General features: G+C 46.6%; 1 protein-coding gene and 1 non-coding gene across 3 annotated transcripts; both read left to right on the top strand.

Annotated features, from left to right (window-relative positions):
• Positions 1–914: 914 nt before the first annotated feature.
• Positions 915–11,030, top strand: LOC142188083 (pantothenate kinase 2, mitochondrial-like). 2 transcript variants are annotated; one of them, XM_075261769.1, is made up of 7 exons: positions 915–1,116; positions 4,126–4,478; positions 6,551–6,804; positions 7,818–7,994; positions 8,153–8,276; positions 8,750–8,875; positions 9,363–11,030. In XM_075261769.1, the coding sequence occupies exons 1-7, from the start codon at positions 936–938 to the stop codon at positions 9,411–9,413; spliced, it is 1,266 nt and encodes a 421-aa protein (XP_075117870.1). In that variant the 5' UTR covers positions 915–935; the 3' UTR covers positions 9,414–11,030. The 2 variants fall into 2 exon arrangements, with proteins under 2 accessions (XP_075117870.1, XP_075117871.1); XM_075261770.1 differs by having other exon boundaries at positions 1,002–1,116; positions 4,190–4,478.
• LOC142190997 (small nucleolar RNA SNORD71) lies at positions 3,814–3,891 on the top strand. Its single transcript, XR_012714617.1, has one exon. It is a non-coding gene; the product is annotated as a small nucleolar RNA SNORD71 (small nucleolar RNA).
• Positions 11,031–18,303: the final 7,273 nt, after the last annotated feature.

Below are 18,303 nucleotides of genomic sequence, written 5' to 3'. Positions count from 1 at the left end.
CCTATCTATCTGCAGGGCTGGGGTGATATGCTGGGTCTGGTGACAGTAACCTATCTATCTGCAGGACTGGGGTGATATGCTGGGTCTGGTGACACTAACCTATCTATCTGCAGGGCTGGGGTGATATGCTGGGTCTGGTGACACTAACCTATCTATCTGCAGGGCTGGGGTGATATGCTGGTTCTGGTGACACTAACCTATCTATCTGCAGGGCTGGGGTGATATGCTGGGTCTGGTGACAGTAACCTATCTATCTGCAGGGCTGGGGTGATATGCTTGTTCTGGTGACAGTAACCTATCTATCTGCAGGGCTGGGGTGATATACTGGACTCTGGTGACAGTAACCTATCTATCTGCAGGGCTGGGGTGATATACTGGACTCTGGTGACAGTAACCTATCTATCTGCAGGGCTGGGGTGATATACTGGACTCTGGTGACACTAACCTATCTATCTGCAGGGCTGGGGTGATATGTTGGGGGCCACTAGATGTAGGTGTCTGTTTGCAGTTGCAGACCATGACATGACGGCAGGGTTATGAGGCAGGCGGCCATTGTCCATGTCCTTGGCTCTGCACCGTCTATACATGAGCTGGGCCTGCCTGCAGACATGACAGGGGATGTTTCGCCTTCTCCCCAGTAACAATGAGGCTGTGCAGTGGCTGCTCCGCTTCTCCTGCTTCCAAAAATAGCCCCTCCAGAGGCTCCTGACTGACATCCCCTGCCGTTGCCATGGAAAGCACCCAGCTGTCACTCACTCAGCGGCCCCGCCCACCTACATTGAATCCTCCTCGGCGATTGGCTGCGATTGACGTCAGTAACTCGTCCTCTGAGCTCTGACTGGTTGCCGCGGCTGGCAGCCTCCACAGCGCATGCGCTAGCCGTCAGAGACGGGCTGCTGCTTGGAGGCGGAGGCGGCGGCGGCGGCGGGGTGGTGATGGCGCAGAACGGTCCGCTGGGTCCCGGTAACGATGAAGCAGGAGGACACGATTCGGTTTTCCGACGTAGGATCAGCTCCACCGACGCTCCCTCGGCGTCCGCCGGAGCTCCCCGGGAGAGACTCAGTTCGCTCCCCCGGGCCCGGCCGCGCCTTGACTCCCTGCGGAAAAACAGGCCGCGTAAGTGACGGATGGAAGGTGGAAAGAATCGGGGAGGGAGACGGGGGTCGGTGTACCGGGGTGGGGGCGGGGAGGCGGCCATGTTTTCTAATATTGGCTTTGTATAGAAGAAGTGGGGGAGGGGTATTTCCACGAATGGGCGTGGTTATGTGCACAAGGGGCGTGGTTTTCATAGTAGTGTTGACAGCACTGCTTGTTAAACGGCGGAGGGCGTGGTTACAAGGGGGTGTGGTTACTGAAAATGGGTGTAGTAAGTTGAAAGGGGTGTGTTTACTGGGAATGGGGCGGGATTTAGGGAAACCCCGCCCTGCATCTCTTCCCTACCCCTTCTTGTGATTGTGGACATCCCCTTCAATTCTGTTACTTCCACTTATTCACAGAAGACACGCCCTCCTGTACATACAGTACCACCCCCCTTAATGTACAGGGTATATACTGCCCTCATTACTAGCAGTTCTAACCAGTGTACTACACCCATCTAGTCAGTGAGTCTGTATGTGTCCCAATGGGCGCTTAGCGTTTGCAGCCGGTTTATAGGGACTGGGGTGAAGGGGTGGGGTCATAGACAAGGAGGAGTCTATACCCAGAAGGGGAGGGGCCTAGATAATGACACCCCCCCTTCTTATTTCTGACCTGCAACTATGACCCACCTTCATCTTCTAGACTCCTCCATGTATCAGCCTGTCTTTATAGCCAGAAGGGGCGGGGTTAGATACAGGGAGGAGTCTATACCCAGAAGGGGAGGGGCATAGTCTTATGATTGACAATTATCTATAACCTACCCTTGACCTTATAGATTCCTCCATGTATACTGTGTCTGTATAATTGGAGGAGGCGGGGTTAGAAACAAGGAGGAGTCTATAGTATGAGCCCCATCCTATAATACTGACGTCTCAATATCTGTGACCTCCCCCCTTCATGCAATAGACTGCTCTTTGCATCTATGACCCCTTCTCTATAATAGGAAAAGGCATCATCTTGGAAACATGATCTATAATGTTAAGGGGTGGGTCCATAGCGATGTAGAGGAGTCAGTAGTAAAAAGGGGTGTGGTCTGTAATTTAAAGGGGCCGTCCTGTATTGGGATGGTGGAGGTGGTGGTTATGGATACATAGAGGAGTCTACCATGAGAAAGGGTGGGGTCATGGATACGTAGGAGGTGTCAGTGTTAAGCAGGGGTGGGTCTGTAAATGTAAGGGGCCGGCCTGTAATAAGATGTTTCGGGATATTGGAGGCCTAGAATAGTCTAGACTAAACAGAGATGGAGCAATAGATATATGGAGATGTCTCTAATTAGAAAGGTCGGAGTTCATTATAAGATGATATGGGGTCACAGATATATGGAGGTATAATAATGTGCTATAGACACAGCAGGGGTGGGGCTATGGCTACTCGGGGTCTATAATGAGGGGGTGGGGATCATAAATACATGTCTGGAATGAGAGCGGGCAGGGGCAGGTATAGAGGTGTCTATAATGAGAAGGGGTCATGTCATAGTTACAGTGAGGTATCTATAATGAAGAGGAATAGGGTGTGTAATCAGAAGGGGCGGGGTCATAGAAGCAGGGAGGTTGACTATAGTGAAAAAGGGGGCGGGTCATAGGTGCAGGGAGGTTGTCTATAGTGAGAAGGGGCGGGGTCATAGGTGCAGGGAGGTTGTCTTTAGTGAAAAGGGTTGGGGTCATAGAAGTAGTGAGGTTGTCTATAATGAGAAGGGGCGGGGTCATAGATGCAGTGAGATTGTCTATAGTGAAAAGGGGCGGGGTCATAGATGCAGTGAGGTAGTTATAGTGAGATGGGCGGGGTCATAGATGCAGTGAGGTTGTCTATAGTGGGAAGGGGTGGGGTCATAGATGCAGTGAGGTTGTCCATAGTGAAGGGGGGCGGGGTCATAGATACAGTGAGGTTGTCTATAGTGAAAAGGGGCGGGGTCATAGATGCAGTGAGGTTGCCTATAGTGAAAAGGGGCGGGGTCATAGGTGCAGTGAGGTTGTCTATACTGAAAAAGGGCGGGGGTCATAGGTGCAGTGAGGTTGTCTATAGTGAAAAGGGGCGGGGTCATAGGTGCAGTGAGGTTGTCTATAGTGAAAAGGGGCGGGGTCATAGATGCAGTGAGGTTGTCTAGTAAAAAAAAAAAGAAAAAAAGGGGCGGGGTCATAGATGCATTGAGTTTGTCTATAGTGAGAAGGGGTGTGGTCATAGGTGCAGTGAGGTTGTTTACTGAAAAGGGGCGGGGTCATAGATGCAGTGAGGTTGTCCATAGTGAGAAGGGGTGGGGTCATAGATGCAGTGAGGTTGTCCATAGTGAAGGGGGCGGGGTCATAGATACAGTGAGGTTGTCTATAGTGAAAAGGGGCGGGGTCATAGATGCAGTGAGGTTGCCTATAGTGAAAAGGGGCGGGGTCATAGATGCAGTGAGGTTGCCTATAGTGAAAAGGGGCGGGGTCATAGATGCAGTGAGGTTGTCTATAGTGATAAGGGGCGGGGTCATAGATGCAGTGAGGTTGTTTATAGTGAGAAGGGGTGGGGTCATAGATGCAGTGAGGTTGCCTATAGTGAGAAGGGGCGGGGTCATAGATGCAGTGAGGTTGTCTATAGTGAGAAGGGGCGGGACCTTAGAAGCAGTGTATTGAGGGGAGGGTTCATAAGCAGGTTAGTATACACCTATACTGGTTCGCTGTCCGCTCCCCTAGTGGCTGGGTTGTGACATGATGATTACTGAGTGATCCATCGGCTGAGCCGCTTTGCTGATAACCAATAACCTGATCACACCCCGAGCTGCACATTGTACTTGGCGGCCTGTTGTCGCCCCCAGGGGTTGATCGTCTCTATAGCTTGTATTGAGTTGTATATCTCTAAACAGATCACCCCCTAGTGGTGAGAACAGGTCTCATTACGGGACCACTAAAAAGCCAAATTTTCTCCATCCCACTTCCGTATTCGCGTTTCGATGACATGAGATGCTGCCCTACCTTGGCCCCTCTATAACGTGTGTGTCTTTCGTCCTAGCCTTCCCTTGGTTTGGCTTGGATATTGGTGGGACGCTGGTCAAACTTGTCTATTTTGAACCCAGAGATATCACGGCCGAAGAGGAGCAGGAAGAAGTGGAAAGTCTCAAGAGCATCCGCAAGTACCTGATGTCTAATGTGGCTTATGGGCAAACCGGCATACGTGACGTCCACCTGGAGCTGAAGGATCTGACCCTGTGTGGTCGGAAGGGAAACCTGCACTTCATCCGATTTCCCACCCATGACATGTCTGTCTTCATCCAGATGGCCCGGGACAAGCAGTTCTCCAGCCTTCACACATCCCTCTGTGCCACCGGTGGAGGGGCCTTCAAGTTTGAAGAGGAGTTCCTGACCGTAAGTCTTTGAGGACGTAACTGTGTAGCCTAAAACATGGTGAGACCCCAACTAGATGACGACTTCAGTCCTGATGCATCCACCATGCTTTACATGCCCTAGTCTAGTACCTAGATATTGTCTGTTATGCTCTACAGGAATATACTGTATATACTTATAGATCTCCATTTTTAAATTTTTTAAGCACACGTGGCCACGGTAAAAGCATCAGTGTCATGACGTATGTGCTTACTATAGATAACAGCCTGCTGACCCCTCCCCCGCCCTTTCTTCTGATTATCATCCATTCACCAGACCTCATATTTAGGCTGGAGCTGAAGTGCAGCATTCGTACTGTCCTATAGAGTCCTAGAACTTGTCATCTCAGTGAGCAAATAGAGGCGGCAGAAGTCAGAATGCAACAGGGATAAAATGGGGTTTTCTAACTTAAAGGGGTTGGCCACTTTCAGACCAATATTGAGAGACAAATGTTATGGTTTGTATAATAAAACGTTGCACAATTTTCCAATATACTTTCTGTATCAATTCCTCACGGTTTTCTAGATCTCTGCTTGCTGTCATTCACTCTGTTACCTCTAGTGCAAGGGTAGGGAACGTACGGCTCTCCAGCTGTTGCAAGACTACAACTCCCAGCATGCATACTTGCTCTGCTGTGCTTGGAACGCCCATGGAAGTGAATGGAGCATGCTGGGAGTTGTAGTTTCACAGCAGCTGGAGAGCCAAAGGTTCCCTACCCCTGCTCTAGTGGATAAGACTCTGATCATGGTCATGTGATTTACGGTCCATGATCATGTGATGAGGACACAGGTGCCGCTCGTTATAGTCACAGCTCAATAATCAGACATCTGCCTGGTAACGAGCTGTGCACCTGTGTCTTCATCACATGACCATGGACCGTAAGTCACATGACCATGGTCAGAGTCTTATCCACTAGAGGTAACAGAATGAATGACAACAAGCCGAAATCTAGAAAACCGTGAGGAATTGATACAGAAAGTATATTGCAAAATTGTACAACTTTTTATTATACAAACCATAACATTTGTCTCTCAATATTGGTCTGAAAATGGCCAACCCCTTTAAAACACTCGGCATCCCCTCTCCACAACATCTGTAGTGTACAAGAATATGACTGCTATAATACTACTCCTATGTACAAAAATATAACTACTATAATACTGCTCCTATGTACAAGAATATAACTACTATAATACTACTCCTATGTACAAGAATATAACTACTATAATACTACTCCTATGTACAAGAATATAACTACTATAATACTACCTCCTATGTACAAGAATATAACTACTATAATACTACTCCTATGTACAAGAATATAACTACTATAATACTGCTCCTATGTACAAGAATATAACTACTATAATACTGCTCCTATGTACAAGACTATAACTACTATAATACTGCTCCTATGTACAAGAATATAACTACTATAATACTACCTCCTATGTACAAGAATATAACTACTATAATACTGCTCCTATGTACAAGAATATAACTACTATAATACTGCTCCTATGTACAAGAATATAACTACTATAATACTACCTCCTATGTACAAGAATATAACTACTATAATACTGCTCCTATGTACAAGAATATAACTACTATAATACTACCTCCTATGTACAAGAATATAGCTACTATAATACTGCCTCCTATGTACAAGAATATAACTACTATAATACTACTCCTATGTACAAGAATATAACTACTATAATACTACTCCTATGTACAAGAATATAACTACTATAATACTACCTCCTATGTACAAGAATATAACTACTATAATACTACCTCCTATGTACAAGAATATAACTACTATAATACTACCTCCTATGTACAAGAATATAGCTACTATAATACTGCTCCTATGTACAAGAATATAACTACTATAATACTACCTCTTATGTACAAGAATATAACTACTATAATACTACTCCTATGTACAAGAATATAACTACTATAATACTGCTCCTATGTACAAGAATATAACTACTATAATACTGCTTCCTATGACGGTATAATAATATATTTTGCTATGTCTCCAGGTCGGAGGACTTCAGCTCTGGAAGTTGGATGAGTTGGATTGCCTCATTAAGGGCGTCCTGTTTATTGAATCTGTCGGATTTAATGGACAACCTCAATGCTTTTACCTGGAGAACCCAAAGGACCCTGAAAGGTGCCAGAAAATCCCGTACACCCTGAAGAACCCGTACCCGCTGCTGCTGGTTAACATTGGGTCCGGAGTCAGTATCTTGGCGGTGTACTCCCAGAATGACTATAAGCGGGTATCGGGCACAAGGTGCGTGTCTGGGTATCTTCTATAAGTGCCATCTTGTACAGATCAGAGATACTGTCGGGTTTAAGGGTTGACTTTTCCATTATTAATATCAGAGCTGAGTAGTCTCGGCCTATTGTAGCTGCCTCCGAGGTGCTGTCATTTTTGTTATTTCTGACTCTTCTCCCTATGGGCTGCTGATAGAAGTGACCCGGCCGTGCAGGTACCGCAGCGCTCTGTTCGCATGGAGCATACAAGTCTCACGATCATTCGGACTCTCAGCAGTTTGTCCTTTGGTTGGAAATAAGTCATTTGTGGCACCATCCCTTTAAGCAGGGCCCTCCAGTCATACCTTCAGAAATGAATTGTAAGTTATTATCTATCATGTATTCTCCTCCTCTGATCAAGCTCCTTGACTGCTTCAGAGCAGAGTAGTCTGGGACACGCCCCCTGACTCCTTATTGGTTCAAACTGCATCTTGAACCAATCATGAGAGGTGGGCGGTGTCTTAGACTACCTCAGGCGCTCTATAGGCTAAGCTTGGCTGTAATGGAGCTGAGGAGCCGTCTGAGGGCAAGTGGGCAGTGACCCGTGACCCGTTATGGGGACGGACTATCATTTTTAAGCTTTTGATTGGACAGTCACTATATAGTCTCAGGTCTGATCTTTGGCTTCCCGGCCTGTTAGATCTATGAAGAGGCCACAGCGCCATACATTGTATAGTGGTTGTGATCGGTATTGCAGCTCCACCCTTTTACTTGAATGGGACTGAGCTGCAAATCCAGTGCAGGAGGGTGAAGAAGCTGCCGGCCACACCTTACTTTCCATGGATGTGTGTAGATGACCCTCCCATCCTAGTATGGTCGCCACTAGTTGCCTACTGGGAGCACCTTTTAAAGGGGATGTCCAGACCCCTAGTGTTTTTGATACACCGATTGCTGCCTCCTCTCACTCTTACTCCTGGAGACGGCCGGGGCAGCTGGTCGGTGTCGGACCCTGCCTGTAAGTGACTGTACCATGTTACCTTTTTTCCTCAGCCTCGGGGGCGGCACGTTTTTCGGCTTGTGCTGCCTTCTGACCGGATGCTCCACCTTTGAGGAGGCTCTAGAAATGGCCGCCCTGGGGGACAGTACGAAGGTGGACAAGCTGGTGCGGGACATATACGGAGGAGACTATGAGAGGTTTGGTCTGCCGGGCTACGCCGTGGCCTCCAGGTAAGGACTAGCAATGGCCGCGTCACATCGCTACAGCCAATCAGATTCCAGCTCTCTTATTTCAGAGGCCCATGTGATAATGAGAACTGCTCTGTGATTGGCTGCTCACAGACAGTCCATCTCTATAGGGTCGTCTTACTCTTCTCTCTAATCTGCAGCTTTGGGAACATGATGTGTAAGGAGAGGAGAGATCTGGTGAGCAAGGAGGACCTGGCCCGCGCCACGCTCATCACCATCACCAATAACATCGGCTCCTTGGCCAGGATGTGCGCCCTGAACGAGGTAAACGCTCCTTTATAGGATACGGACTCCTATCTAATAGTCCAGGACATCCCATAATCCGGCACAGACCAGTGTATGTTTGTCCTGGACATGCGGTTGTGGTTTAGAACCATTTAGAAGAAGCAATGCTGCAGTGTAAAGCATTTGGTGAAGCCTTATTCTATGTAAAACCTGCTATTGCTAGCGTATCTCAGCCCTCTGGTGACGTATCTCAGCCCTGCCGCCTGACTCTGAACTTTCAGCTTCTTTACAGTGCTGCCTTGTAGCATCTATGTCAAGCAGCATTGTACAGGGCTATGAAAGAGCAGACGTCTCGTCATCCCGCGGACACAGGCGCCCTCTAGTGGTCAGACATCGGTATAACAATCCCACTACCATATCGCATGTCTGAGATGATCATGGCGCATCGCCACGACTCTCATTTTATGGCACTTAACTATTGAGATGACGTCTCGTCTCTTCCGCCCCTACAGAACATCAACCGCGTGGTTTTCGTCGGCAACTTCCTCAGGATTAATACCATCTCCATGAAGCTCTTGGCCTACGCGCTGGACTACTGGTCCAAGGGGCAGCTCAAAGCCCTCTTCCTGGAGCACGAGGTGACTGTCAGATCATTCCCGGGGTCTCTACAGGGGACGTATTTGATATTTGGGGTTTCTAGTAGCTCAGCTAAACCTGATGAGACAATCCTTTAAGGGGGTTTCCAGGACTGAAATATGGAGGAGAGGTAGGTCATCTCTATCAGAGTGCGGGGGGTCTTACATTGACATTTAACTGTCTAGTGATGTCACATGAGCCGTTTTCCATTCAATGAAATAGGGTAGAGCTGCAATACTAAGCATGGCCACTATAGACAGTGCACGGCGCTGTGGAGTTGTGAAAAGAGGGCAGCTGATCGGTGGAGGTGCTGGGTCAAGATTTAAGGGTATCATTTAGGTGTCCCCATCTCCCAGGCTATTCCTGAGCAGCAGAGGTCCATGGGTGTGAGCAGTGTCCATATCACTCCTCTGGGTAGGATTTGAGGGATGTACTGGCAGCCATATTGTCTCAAGTCACATTACTGATCCTCATCTTCTTTGCTTTCAGGGTTACTTCGGGGCGGTCGGCGCACTACTGGAGTTATTGAACACGACCTGACGTCCCGACCACCGTTCATAGCCATATCTACCAAACCTTATGCACTACAGGCCAGGAATGGCTGCGTGTCTTAATTCCTCGGTATACCGTTACTTCCGAGCACCCCTCCCCCACTACCTCTCTCGCTGCAGGGGAAGGGGCATTCAGAGATGCCTCCTATGGAAATTGAAGGGGGGGCTGTAATAACGGGTGGGGGTCCTGCTGCTGGGTCCCACAGGTTACAAGTGCATGCATCATACACTAGGGGGCATTCTTCCCGGGTAATGTCTAGCGGGTCAGTAACGCTCATCCTTGGAGCAGAGGAAGATCGCTCCTGGTTGGCGTCCACCTTTTTTGCAGATGCCATAATGAATGTATTATGTGTTATCGCGCCAGTGATGAGATTTAGTTTTTTAAGATTTTTTTTATATACAAGTGCATCCGTTTTCTGTGTTGCATGTTCATTGTGTATGTAAAAGTCTGCAGCCGCCACTAGGGGGAGCTTATTTAGTGAACTATTCGGGGTTGTCTCGTGAGATCAGACCCCTTTCTGCATGGGGGTTAGCTTCTCTATAGGAGGGGTCCTGCTAGTACTATCCCATGTTAGAAAAGTTGAATACCTCTTTAAGTGGTGCCCGTCCGAAGTGCCATCCAGTTCCAGGTCAGCCCCTCAAACCTTCTCCTTATACCCCCCTCCCATCTGACCGCGACCTCCTGTCTCTAGTATTATCAGGGCATCGTGCGGATTGGATACTTCATACCATATGACTAAGTTAGCCACGCCCCCAGGACAGAAAGTTTCTGGAGCGCTAACATAGGGCGCCGTAAGACAGAACTTCTACATCAGTATACGGCGTAATCCGGGACCCGCGTCCGATAATCCAATCGATGGGATTTTATTGCCTATGAATGTGGGGGCAAACGGAACAGCAAGACTATGACCTGACTGTTACATGTAATGTATGTGCTGGAGATCATAGGGGGCGCTACGTGCCATGCCACCTACCACCTAGAAATGCAGGCGTATGCTACCTGATCCTAAGGCAGATGCTTCCTGCTCGAGGTCCAGGTAGGGAAGAGGAGGAGTCATGCAAAGCTTTTAGCCAATCACGTGGCAGACGAGTAACCTTAAGTTGGTCTTAAAGCTGCACGTGACTCCGCCTCCTGCATTAACATCAGTGGAGGCTTCAGAGCTGTGATCGCCCCATAAATCAGTAGGTAGGTGGTAAGGGGTGACCGCCATGATTGTCTAGACCAGGTGTAGGGAACCTTCGGCTCTCCAGCTGCTGTGAAACTACAACTCCCAGCATGCTCCATTCACTTCCATGGGAGTTCCCAGAACAGCAGAGCCAGTATGCATGCTGGGAGTTGTAGTTTTGCAACAGCTGGAGAGCCGTACGTTCCCTACCCCTGGTCTAGACCAACCTCAGCCAACCCCCTTTGTGTTCCTGTCACTACCCTGTAATTCTCCGTGTAGTCCTGTCAGTCAGATTGTTGCATATTTTTTTTTAATTTTTACCTGTTTAACCTTTGGTATGTATATACCACACTGTGCCCGTCCCCAGGACTGTGCCCGTGGGCACTACCAGCTGCAAGATTGCATTTTGTATATTTTGTAATAAAATGGCAGCATGTTTCTGAACACTGCGGGCGGCTCGCGTGTCTTCATTTATTACTGACGTGCTATGGCTACTTATATCAGGGCGATGTGTCCCCCCCCTGTATATAAGGTTTACATCACAATGGTATATCCTGTGTGTCTACTGAGAACTAAGCCGGGGCTGCAGTTCACTTGCTGTACACTAGATGGCGCAGCTGGATTATTTACTATAACGTGTGCCACATACTAAACTTGTACGAGACTGTTCACACGTGTCCTGGCATCCGTCAGAAATGGAAACCGCTATCGGCTCCTTCCGCTCTTCTATACTGGGTAGTGGTGAACCGTCCCAGAAGAGCTGGGGTTGTCAGGAGACCAACCCCATAGGATATGGTATAGAAATAACATGTTGGGGGGTTCACATACTTTTCCAGGTCGTGTATATTTTGTTTCAGCTTATATTAGTGGAGCCTTCGGTGCTAAGCGTTGCGGTGTAGGTTTGGTCATATTTAAGAGTGCAGGGCCCTAAGGGAATCATTAAAAGGGCCGACCAAGTTAGGTTATCAATATCAGAGTTGTGAAGGGGTCTGACACCCAGCACCCCCACCGATCAGCTGTTCTCAGCATAGAGTACAGAGTGGTAAAGGGATTTTACAGGCTTAAAGGCACCCTCAGGTTCTCTTTTGGGACTGGAAAACCCCTTTAATAGATTTTCATACAGATGACCCATCCACAGGCACATGATGGGTCATTGGTATGTGATCTGCGGGGGAAGGGGTCTGACACCCGGACCCCCGCAGCCGCTAGGTGTGAGAAGCTGCAGCATTGTACTCCAGTAATGGGAGTGATGCTGTCCTTCTCTAGTATAATGCCTCCCTAGTGGCCCCGTACAATATAATGCATCCCTAGTGGCCCCGTACAGTATAACGCCTCCCTAGTGGCCCCGTACAGTATAACGCCTCCCTAGTGGCCCCATACAATACAATGCCTCCCTAGTGGCCCCATACAATACAATGCCTCCCTAGTGGCCCCATACAATACAATGCCTCCCTAGTGGCCCCATACAATACAATGCCTCCCTAGTGGCCCCATACAATACAATGCCTCCCTAGTGGCCCCATACAATACAATGCCTCCCTAGTGACCCCATACAATACAATGCCTCCCTATTGGCCCCATACAATACAATGCCTCCCTATTGGCCCCATACAGTATAACGCCTCCCTAGTGGCCCCATACAGTATAATGCCTCCCTAGTGGCCCCATACAGTATAACGCCTCCCTAGTGGCCCCATACAGTATAATGCCTCCCTAGTGGCCCCATACAATACAATGCCTCTCTAGTGGCCCCATACAGTATAATGCCTCCCTAGTGGCCCCATACAATACAATGCCTCCCTAGTGGCCCCATACAATACAATGCCTCTCTAGTGGCCCCATACAGTATAATGCCTCCTTCCTGTTCGTCAACAGCAGCTTGTAAACTATGACAAAACTAGAAAAACAAGTATTTTTAAAGGGAAATCCCGAATGTCTCATACTTTTGCTTTCTCGATTATAATTTTTTTTTTCCTTATTTTAAATAGTTGATATCATCTTCAAGGGATTTTACCCCAAAAACAAAATTCAACCTGACTGTTGTGATTATTCTATGTCCCCTCGCTCCATGTCATATGAGTACATCATGTGCTCTGCAGTCATCCTACTGTCTGTGTGGTCAGAGGTCCTGCTGGGCTGGGGAGGATCTGGTCATGTGACCTGACGGGGTCCTTATGTCCAGTGAGGTATACGGTTGTTATAGGGAGATGATATACTGTGTGTGTGAGATTCACCTACTCAACACAAGGGGTTAAATATAACCTATACGTCTAACCTATATATACAGTCAAACAACCCCAAAAACAAAGGGGCAGATTTATTCTGCCATGTACGAGTGAAGACTGGTGTTCATAATGAGTATATACAGTATCGCGTATAGGAATGAGTATATGCAGTGTCGAGTATAGGAATGAGTATATGCAGTGTCGCCATTACATTATCCTATTGAAGGCTCCCAGGCTGGTCATTGTCAGTAATCTATTCCAGGCTGCTTATGTATCCCACTGCAAAGTTTTGGAATTTTTTTAAGGGGTTAAAATATAAAAAAAAAAAACTATATAGACTTGGAATAGTACCGACCCATAGGCTACAGGTAACTTGTCACTTTGGCTGCACAGTGAATGTCATAAAAAGAAAACCCGTAAAAAAGTCTCACAAATGTGTTTTTTCTCCAATTCTACCCCGTTGTAAATGTTTTCCAGCTTCCCAGTATAGTAAGAAACACAATTTGGGCAAAAACATTGATAGTTAACTCACAACCTACAAAATACCATGCCAAGAAAAGGCAAATAACTATCAAAAAAAAATTCTATAAAAATGCTAAATCTTTTATTGTTTAAATCAAAAACAATAACATATATCCATATCCTACTTTTTATCCCGGTAAATGACAAGGCTTCAGGACTGTTATGAATTTATGTTCACATACTATATTACACTGCTCTTATCTCAGCTTCTGATAAAGCCAGGTCTGTTATCTCTCTATGTAAACACACAGCTAACCTTGAGTCCATTGTGTACAGGCATTTTCATATTATCTGATTTTCTCCAGGCACTATCCTACTAATATTATAAATGTGAAAGTTTGTGTGTTTGGATGTTTGTGAGTTTGGATGTTTGTTCCTCAATCACGCTAAAACGCCTGGACGGATTTGCGTGCAATTTTCCACAAACATAGTTTTCCCTCAGGATTGAGTCACAGGCTACTTTTGGTGCCACTAAACAACATGGCTTCCTAGCAGGAGACTCACAAAAGCAGGACTCCTAGCCCCAGCTATAGACTCACACACACTGCCTGGCATTTCCTGCCTCAACCTGTCTGCACACTCCTTACTGTCACCTCAGGAGTAGCCCTCACTCTACTCACTCACATTTACATATAGCTTTCCACTATATAACACATCACATTGTAATTACATGTATCTCCTATCACTGCTATATACAGTACCTGATACATATGTACTCCTGTACACAGGCTGTATATACTATATAATTACATGTATCTCCTATCACTGCTATATACAGTGCCTGATACATATGTACTCCTGTACACAGGCTGTATATACTATATAATTACATGTATCTCCTATCACTGCCATATACAGTGCCTGATACATATGTACTCCTGTACACAGGCTGTATATACTATATAATTACATGTATCTCCTATCACTGCCATATACAGTGCCTGATACATATGTACTCCTGTACACAGGCTGTATATACTATATAATTACATGTATCTCCTATCACTGCCATATACAGTGCCTGATACATATATACTCCTGTACACAGGCTGTATATACTATATAATTACATGTATCTCCTATCACTGCCATATACAGTGCCTGATACATATATACTCCTGTACACAGGCTGTATATACTATATAATTACATGTATCTCCTATCACTGCTATATACAGTGCCTGATACATATATACTCCTGTACACAGGCTGTATATACTATATAATTACATGTATCTCCTATCACTGCTATATACAGTGCCTGATACATATATACCCCTGTACACAGGCTGTATATACTATATAATTACATGTATCTCCTATCACTGCTATATACAGTGCCTGATACATATGTACTCCTGTACACAGGCTGTATATACTATATAATTACATGTATCTCCTATCACTGCTATATACAGTGCCTGATACATATGTACTCCTGTACACAGGCTGTATATACTATATAATTACATGTATCTCCTATCACTGCTGTATACAGTACTTGATACATATATACTCCTGTACACAGGCTGTATAACACATTACATTGTCTGTATCACAACATACACAATATAACACATCAAATCACATTTGCTAGCCCACCAAACTTTTTAAAGCACTTTTACAGTTTCACATGTCTGTGTCCGCCAATACTCAACTCACCGCAGACGAAGTCGCGGGTAAAAGCTAGTAACACATAAAAGAGGCAAAAATGTGAACTTATGTGTGGGTATACAATCATGTCCAACAGTACAAAACTACCACACAATTGATTAATAAAACATAATAAATTTTATTAATACCTACTAAAACAGTAGAATCACATGACATATATGAGAGACAATTGCATAATACAATTCTGTTGCTATAAGCAAGTGGGGGTAGACAAAGCTACATAGTACCAACTAGCCAGTAGTAGATAGAAAACAGATGGCCAATAACAGTTACATGAAGTAGGAATGGTCCTGGATAAGAACAACAATATATAATAATATATGGTGCAAGATGCACCTAACCATTAACAGTAGTGTGACAAAGCCAGGAACCCAGTATCTCTCCTAGGTGGTATAACAATACAGTGTTGCCATCTTACCTACCAACAAGAAAGGAAACGCCCAATTGGCAATTTGCTAATTTTAACCATGCTGGGAAAAAGAAAAAAATTTTATCGCAAAATTCTAAAACAATGAGAGCTATGAAGGAGCCAGAAGTCACAGAGTTCTCCTGAAGCAGAGCTGAGGGGGATCATCGGCGCCAACAACACTCATTATGTGGTGTCCCAGCAAGCTGCTGAGATGCTGGAACAATCACAGGCACGGCATGAGTAACAAATTCAGTGACAGGCCAGCTTGACAGCTGCCAAAACGCCAGAGCATGCAGATCATCAACGCTAACAACATGGTCATTATATGGTGTCCCAGCGAGCTGCTGAGATGCCGGAACAATCACAGGCACAGTGCGAGAAACAAGATCAGCAGCAGGACAGCTTGAGAGCTGCCAAAACGCCGGAGCAGACGAACCATCTACAGCAGCAATTTGCTGAATATACGCGGATCATCAATGCCAACAACACGCAGACGAAGTCGCAGGCAGAGGCTAGTGAATAAATAACAAAGAGACAGTAATGCATCTATTACACAAACACATAAAAGGAAATAAATAACACAAGAAAGATGTCATCGAGTTCTGTTTTGATGTCATAGAGTTCCATTGTGATGTCATCTAGTAACAGCTGGATGAGTTGCACCTAAAGTCAGCAGTGTACAGTGTGAAGAGAAATGGGGCAAGAGCTGTACCTTGTGGTGCCCCCCATACTACAGATCACAGTGTCAGACACACAGTCCTGGGCTCTCACATACTGAGGGTGGGTTGTCAGGTAGTCTAGGATCCAGTTGGACAGGTGATGGTCCACACCACCAAGGTTCAGCTTCTCCCTCATTAGCTCTGGCTGAATGGTATTGAACGCACTGGAGAAATCAAAAAACATTATTCTCACAGTGTTCCCGGGTTTCTCCAGGTGAGAGAGAGCTCTGTGAAGAAGGTGGATGATGGCGCCATCTACCCCAATACCCGGCCCATAGGCAAACTGGAGGGGGTCTAGAGCGGAGCTCACTAGGGGGCGTAGGTGTGTCAGGACCAGTCTCTCTAGGACCTTCATCAGGTGGGATGTCAGTGCTACAGGTCGGTAGTCATTGTAGCCAATCAGGTTGGGTTTCTTTGGGACTGGTACCACATAAGATGTTTTCCACAGTTGAGGTACCACTCCCAGCTTTAGACTCATATTGTACATGTGCGTAATAACACCACACAGCTGGTCACTGCACATTTTAAGAACTCTTGCGCTTATCCCATTGGGTCCTCCGGCCTTGTCTGCTTTAATCCTCTTGATTTCCTTACACACTTGAGACTCAGTGAGGAACAGATAGCCAAATGGCAATTGACTGCAAGTTGATGGGGGTGGGGTTTTGGTGCGTGAGGGGAGGGGGGTTGACTGACATGCTGGTGAAGGGAAAGTTGAGGAGGAGTCAAATTTGTTGAAGAATAGATTAAAGGGATCCTATCAATGGATACCCTTTTTTCTGACTAACACATAGGAATAGCTTTAAGAAAGGCTATTCTTCTCCTATGTTTAGAAGTCTTCTCCGTGCCACTAGAAAATGGCCGTGTGTAAGCGGCCATTTTCTTGTGGCCACGGGCACGTGCAGTCGGCTCTGCCAATTGAAACCCATGATGGTAGAAGACTTTGTGGGGAGGGTGTTCCAGAAGAAGATAGAGGTGTCACTGGAGATTCCTCTCGCAACATTGGGGACGCCACCAGTTCTGTTTGAGCATTGGGGACCGCCCCCAGTGTTGCAAGAGAACTCATTTGCATATCAAAGAAAACTCAGATTTCTACCGATCAGCGGCACGGAGCAGACATCTAAAGGTAGGAGAAGAATAGCCTTTCTTAAGGCTATTCCCTCGTGCTAGTCAGAAAAAAAGGGGTATCCAATGATAGGATCCCTTTAAACTCACTAAGTCACTTCCTGCCTCCTTCTGTCTGGAGCGCTGCCTTCTGCTTGTGGCCAGATATTGCCTTAAGGCTATTCCACACTTTGGTGACCCTTCCTTGTTCCATCTGCAGTTCCATCTCCTGCCTGTAGTTGGCTTTCTCCTCTCTGATCAGCCGTCTCAACTGTTTTTGCACCTCCCCCGGGCCATTTTTGTCACCAGATCTAAAGACTAAAGATCTAAAAGTAGGGTTGAGCCGATCCTGACTTTTCAGGATCGATTTTAAAATCCGATTTCCGATCATTTTTCATTTGAACCCGATCTCGATCCCAATTCCGATCCCAATGCAAGTCAATGGGATTTTTTTTATTAATCGGAGATTGGATTTTAAAAGCAATCCTATTCACTGTACAGCATGGAATCTAACAATTGTTAGAATCCACGCTGTGTAGTGAATCACTAAAGTAGCCAGAGGATTTTTTTTTTAATCCTCTGGCTACTTAGTCCCCCCTGGTGTCCACTTACCTCCAGAGATGGCTGCTCCGCTGCTGTTCGCGTCGCTGCCGCTCCAGCTGCAGTCTTCTTCTCCCTTCGCTGCCCCCTCCCTGCCAGGTTAGGAGAGTGTGGGCGGCTTAGGAGAGTGTGGGCGGGTACTGGGAGGGGAGACGTGATGTCTCCCTGCCCTGTACCCGCCCACACTCTCCTAACCTGGCAGGGAGGGGGCCGCGAGGCGAAGAAGACTGCAGCTGGAGCGGCAGCGAGGCGAACAGCAGCGGAGCAGCCATCTCTGCAGGTAAGTAGCTACGAGACATGTTAGTTTAGTCTCCCATTAGAATTAGAGATGAGCAAATACTGTTTGGATCAGCCGACTCGAACAGCACGCTCCATAGAAATGAATGGATGCACCTGGTACTTCCGCTTTGACGGCGGCCGGCCGGCCGCTTAACCCCCTGCATGCCAGCTATGTCCATTCATT

Source organism: Leptodactylus fuscus, chromosome 1 (assembly GCF_031893055.1).
Source record: "Leptodactylus fuscus isolate aLepFus1 chromosome 1, aLepFus1.hap2, whole genome shotgun sequence".
Taxonomy (NCBI): Eukaryota; Metazoa; Chordata; class Amphibia; order Anura; family Leptodactylidae; genus Leptodactylus; species Leptodactylus fuscus.
This window is presented reverse-complemented; position numbering and strand designations above follow the sequence as displayed.

What these genes read in the sequence shown, in the direction of transcription:
- LOC142188083 (XM_075261769.1), top strand. Translation starts at nt 936, where the DNA reads ATGGCGCAGAACGGTCCGCTGGGTCCCGGTAACGATGAAGCAGGAGGA. An exon ending in CCTGCGGAAAAACAGGCCGC is followed by an intron (nt 1,117 to 4,125) that starts GTAAGTGACGGA and finishes CTTTCGTCCTAG; the next exon opens with CCTTCCCTTGGTTTGGCTTG. An exon ending in TTGAAGAGGAGTTCCTGACC is followed by an intron (nt 4,479 to 6,550) that starts GTAAGTCTTTGA and finishes CTATGTCTCCAG; the next exon opens with GTCGGAGGACTTCAGCTCTG.